Source organism: Vigna unguiculata, chromosome 7, assembly GCF_004118075.2.
Source record: "Vigna unguiculata cultivar IT97K-499-35 chromosome 7, ASM411807v1, whole genome shotgun sequence".
Classification (NCBI taxonomy): domain Eukaryota; kingdom Viridiplantae; phylum Streptophyta; class Magnoliopsida; order Fabales; family Fabaceae; genus Vigna; species Vigna unguiculata.
Genome location: NC_040285.1, coordinates 35,154,742 through 35,158,852, shown reverse-complemented (window position 1 = coordinate 35,158,852; position 4,111 = coordinate 35,154,742). Strand labels below are relative to the sequence as shown.

General features: G+C 38.0%; 1 protein-coding gene across 2 annotated transcripts; it reads left to right on the top strand.

Annotated features, from left to right (window-relative positions):
- LOC114191098 (serine/arginine-rich splicing factor RS40-like) lies at window positions 1-3,907 on the top strand. 2 transcript variants are annotated; one of them, XM_028080269.1, is made up of 8 exons: window positions 1-151; window positions 254-367; window positions 712-822; window positions 1,600-1,930; window positions 2,151-2,263; window positions 2,347-2,582; window positions 2,834-3,463; window positions 3,558-3,907. In XM_028080269.1, exons 5-8 carry the CDS (start codon window positions 2,168-2,170, stop codon window positions 3,580-3,582), a joined length of 987 nt encoding a protein of 328 aa, XP_027936070.1. In that variant the 5' UTR covers window positions 1-151; window positions 254-367; window positions 712-822; window positions 1,600-1,930; window positions 2,151-2,167; the 3' UTR covers window positions 3,583-3,907. The 2 variants fall into 2 exon arrangements, with proteins under 2 accessions (XP_027936070.1, XP_027936069.1); XM_028080268.1 differs by lacking the exon at window positions 1,600-1,930.
- The last annotated feature ends 204 nt before the right edge of the window (window positions 3,908-4,111 follow it).

Genomic DNA, 4,111 nt, shown 5'->3' with positions numbered 1-4,111 from the left:
ATAAGGGGCATTTAGGCAGAAATAAAAAAATTGATTCTATATATAGGTATTTTCCTGAGATCCGCATCTTTGTCTTGGTCAACCAAAAAAATATCTGTTACTCTCTGCTCTGCTTAGGGTTCCAGCCCAATACTTATCTTTCTCATGCAAGGTGATCCATTGTTTTCCGATTCATTCGATTCCATCTCCAATTTTTATGTTTCCTCTGCGTCTCTCACTCAAGGTTATTTCTTTTGGTTTTTTCAATTTTTAGGAAAAACCAAGATCTGAGATCTGGAACCAAATTCAAGTTCTCGATCCACTGTTACACTCTGTTCTTTGAGATTCTTGCCAACCAATCGGGTTTGAATCCTTTCTGTTGTACAAAGTAAGCTTCTTTTCTATCTCTTTGTATGTCCATTTTCTCTCCATTAATTAAATTTAATCCCTTTGAATTTTCTTTTTAGATTTTAGATGTAATAGCCTATGTTTCAAATTTTCGGAAGGTTCTTTTCTATGTGTCTATATTTTCATAAGTTTTCTTTTCATTATTCACGTGGTTTAGTGATGGATGTGGTGGTGTGGAAAGTTCTAATGTTTAGGTTCATTATTGCCTTGCATCCCTTGCAGCATAACAATATTATTCATGTAATTTTTGTTTGTTTTTTTGTTATTTATGCATATTCATGTTTGCACATGGTGACTTTGAGTGTTTTTTTAACCTGCGTTCAGGGAAAATGAAGCCTATTTTCTGTGGAAATTTTGAATATGATGCCCGGCAGTCAGAGTTGGAGCGGCTTTTTAGACGATATGGGAAGGTTGACAGGGTGGATATGAAGTCTGGTAAGTTTTTTCTTTTTTAATTCTCTTTTGTATATGTTAGGGTGGACGAGTTATTAGTTTCCATTTCTTTTTGTCGTTGGGATTGGATGGGGATTATCCTGGAGTCAATATTTGAGGTTAAACATGAATATTTAGGTGTATATATAGCATAAAATCTTGAAAGTTTTGAAGACGGATTTTCTTTGAGCAGATTGCAATTTTAAACATTGAGTTTATTGTGTGATAGCTATTTATTTTTCGTGAGTTTTAGATTTGATTGTGGCTTCGTGTGGTTGGGAACTGTGTAGTGAATTAATAACTATATTTTTCCAATTCAGTTATTAAACGTAAATTGTGTTATATTTATACATTCCCCAGAGAAATTCAAACTCAGGAAGAGTAACTTGGTCTAGAATGAAAACTGTCCTGTTATCTGGTAGTAAATGTTTATAATAACCAATTGGTTGATTTATAATTCAAACGTTTAACTTGCCAAGTGGAGAAGTATCTCAATCATTTGTCAACCTTAACATTAAGTTCAAGACGGGAGTAAGTAAACATCCGCAAGTTGCACCTTTGCAATCAGACCTTTAAGACACTCAGCAGCATGGGAGCAGCACTTTTGACAACCTGTGGTTCAGACACTACATGGTGTCTGCTGGTGATTCTGTTTCAGGAGTTGGACCTTGGTGTACAGCTTCTGGTTGAGCATTTGTGGGGGATCAAGATATTTTTGAGTAAAAAAATCATCTTTTTTGGTAGCATCGACCCCCATACTCAACGTTTTCTTTGACGCAGGATTATCTTGGCATATCCATTTTCTCCCAAGCTAATGGATGGGCTTGTCCGAAATCCATTTCCTGCCTGTGATGCACATCTTCTTTTAATGAAGAATTCTTCAATTTGATCCGCAATGACACACCTGTTCCACGTATTCATCAGTCACATTTGCCTTTCAATTTTTGTGCCTTTGCCCAGCCCTCTTTTGGACATGTTTCGAGGTTGAAATATTGCCAACCTCACAGGAGAGGCAGCAGAATGATGGAGAAGGCACTCATTTTCCATTGACCCTCATGAGACATACACTTTTGGGTTCTTGTTCTTGACATCAATTTGTTTACTTATCAAGGTCTGTTGCTAATTCTATTGGTCAAATTAGTTTATAAAATAAGGAGGTTTGCCAAAATTTTAATTTCCGAGCAGTGTTGATTGTGCATGGCAGAAAGGCCGTTTTATCACATCAGACGTCAAGTGTTTGTTGATTGGTGTAATGGACAGAAACGTCTCATTTCAGTTTTTTGATAAGTTTAATTTAGTACCTAAATGAGAAAAGTTTACATGATCTGTAGGATTTGCTTTTATCTATATGGAAGATGAAAGAGATGCTGAGGCTGCTATTCGTGCTCTTGATAGAGTGGAATTTGGTCGGAAGGGACGAAGACTCCGTGTGGAATGGACAAAGGTAACACATAATTAGTCTCTTTGGGTTAGAGTGTTGTTTTGATCCATTATGTTTTCATGACCAATTCACATAATGTATTGCAGCATGAACGTGGTGTTAGAAGGCCATCTAGTTCAAGAAGACCCTCAGCTAATGGGAGGCCATCAAAGACCTTGTTTGTAATTAATTTTGATACATACCATACCAGAACAAGGGACTTGGAGAGGCACTTTGAACCATATGGTAAGATAGTCAGTGTTAGGATCAGAAGGAATTTTGCTTTTGTTCAGTATGAATCGGAAGATGATGCTAGCAGAGCACTGGAAGCTACAAATATGAGGTAATTTAATGTATTTGGTAAAATCATTTTTGTTGCAGAATTCTGCTTTCAAATCTGTCATTAGCCTCTAGTGAATGCATGATTACTGACAAGATATTTGACATTTTTTCTCGGTCTTTCTGTTTATCTGTATACTTTAGCAAGTTAGTTTAACGAATAAATGATGTTTATCTTGTTAATTTTAACTTCCCAGTATATTTTATAATTGGCTTATTAACATTGTTAATAAAAGTTTTTCTTTTTCTAAACAGTAAGTTACTGGATCGAGTTATTTCTGTTGAATTTGCTGTAAAAGATGATGATGATAGGAGAAATGGATATAGCCCTGAGAGAGGACGTGATCGTCAACGTGATAGAAGCCGTGATGGAAGACGATCCCCTAGTCCTTATAGGAGAGAAAGAGGTAGTCCTGATTACGGTCGTGGGCCCAGTCCATATCAGAGAGAGAGGGGCAGCCCTGACTATGGCCGTGACCGAAGCCGTAGCAGAAGCCCCCCTAGGAGGGAGCGAGCTAGCCCTGCATATGGGCGCAGAAGCCCCAGTCCATATAGAAGAGAAAGGGAGGATTCTGATCCTGTTCGGGACTCCAGCCGCAGTCCTTATCACAAAGAGCGAGGGAGAACTGACCATGCCATTTCTCCTTCTCATAGTCCTGAAGAAAGAGGGAGGACAAGTCCTCAAAATGGTCGTGGTTCTAGCCGTAGTCCTCGTGATACTGGGAAGACTAGCCCTGAAAATGGACATGGCTCTGGAAGTCCCAATGAAAAAGGGAATGCCAGCCCTTACAATGGTTATGGAAGGAGCCCAAATGCTGTGCCTGATGCTAGGGACAGTCCTAACTATGGTGGTCCTGAAAGTCCCATGCATGAAAGATATCGCAGGTTTGTAAACATATATTCTGAGAGTTTGTTATTACTGCTTATTTTCTCCTGTTTGGTATCTTCATCGTTTATGTGTTCATTTTTTATAATACAGCCAATCTCCCCCTGCGGACGAATGATTTCAGTCTTTGATGGAAAAGCTGATGGAAGGGCAAACTGATTGTAGTTCCTTTTCATGGCTGGACTAAATTTAATTTCAGCAAATTATTTTAGTGCAGTAGTGATAAAGCTCTGAAACTTGTGTTGTTGTGACAACTTCCTAGTTCTTTATTTATTTGGTTAGTTTAATATTTCTAAATCAACTTAGTATTGTAGAATCTTTGGTTACAGTTAAAAATGGTACTATATCTTTGATCAACAACATCGGCGAGTAACGTCGCTATAATCCTTGTGTGCCCTTCAAGCACTCCTAAATAATTGACTGCTATTCCTTTGTATTGCTCATTCCTGGTATTATTCTTTCAGTTGAATCAGCTGAGGGTGGTCGAACTTCGCTATCACCCTGAAATCCAGTTAATGGTGGATGCGACTAGAAACATGTAGAACTGGTATTTTGTTTTGGGGCAGGGGTATGTTTGGCTGAATCTTTTTAATAACTAAGTGGGACCATGACATATTTAGGAAAGTATTTAACTGAGTCGGTATGTC

Excerpts from the sequence above, each read along its gene's own strand:
- LOC114191098 (XM_028080268.1), top strand. The coding sequence starts at position 717 with ATGAAGCCTATTTTCTGTGGAAATTTTGAATATGATGCCCGGCAGTCA. Across the intron at positions 2,264-2,346 it reads TCCGTGTGGAATGGACAAAG|CATGAACGTGGTGTTAGAAG; the intron begins GTAACACATAAT and ends AATGTATTGCAG. Across the intron at positions 2,583-2,833 it reads CTGGAAGCTACAAATATGAG|TAAGTTACTGGATCGAGTTA; the intron begins GTAATTTAATGT and ends TTTTCTAAACAG.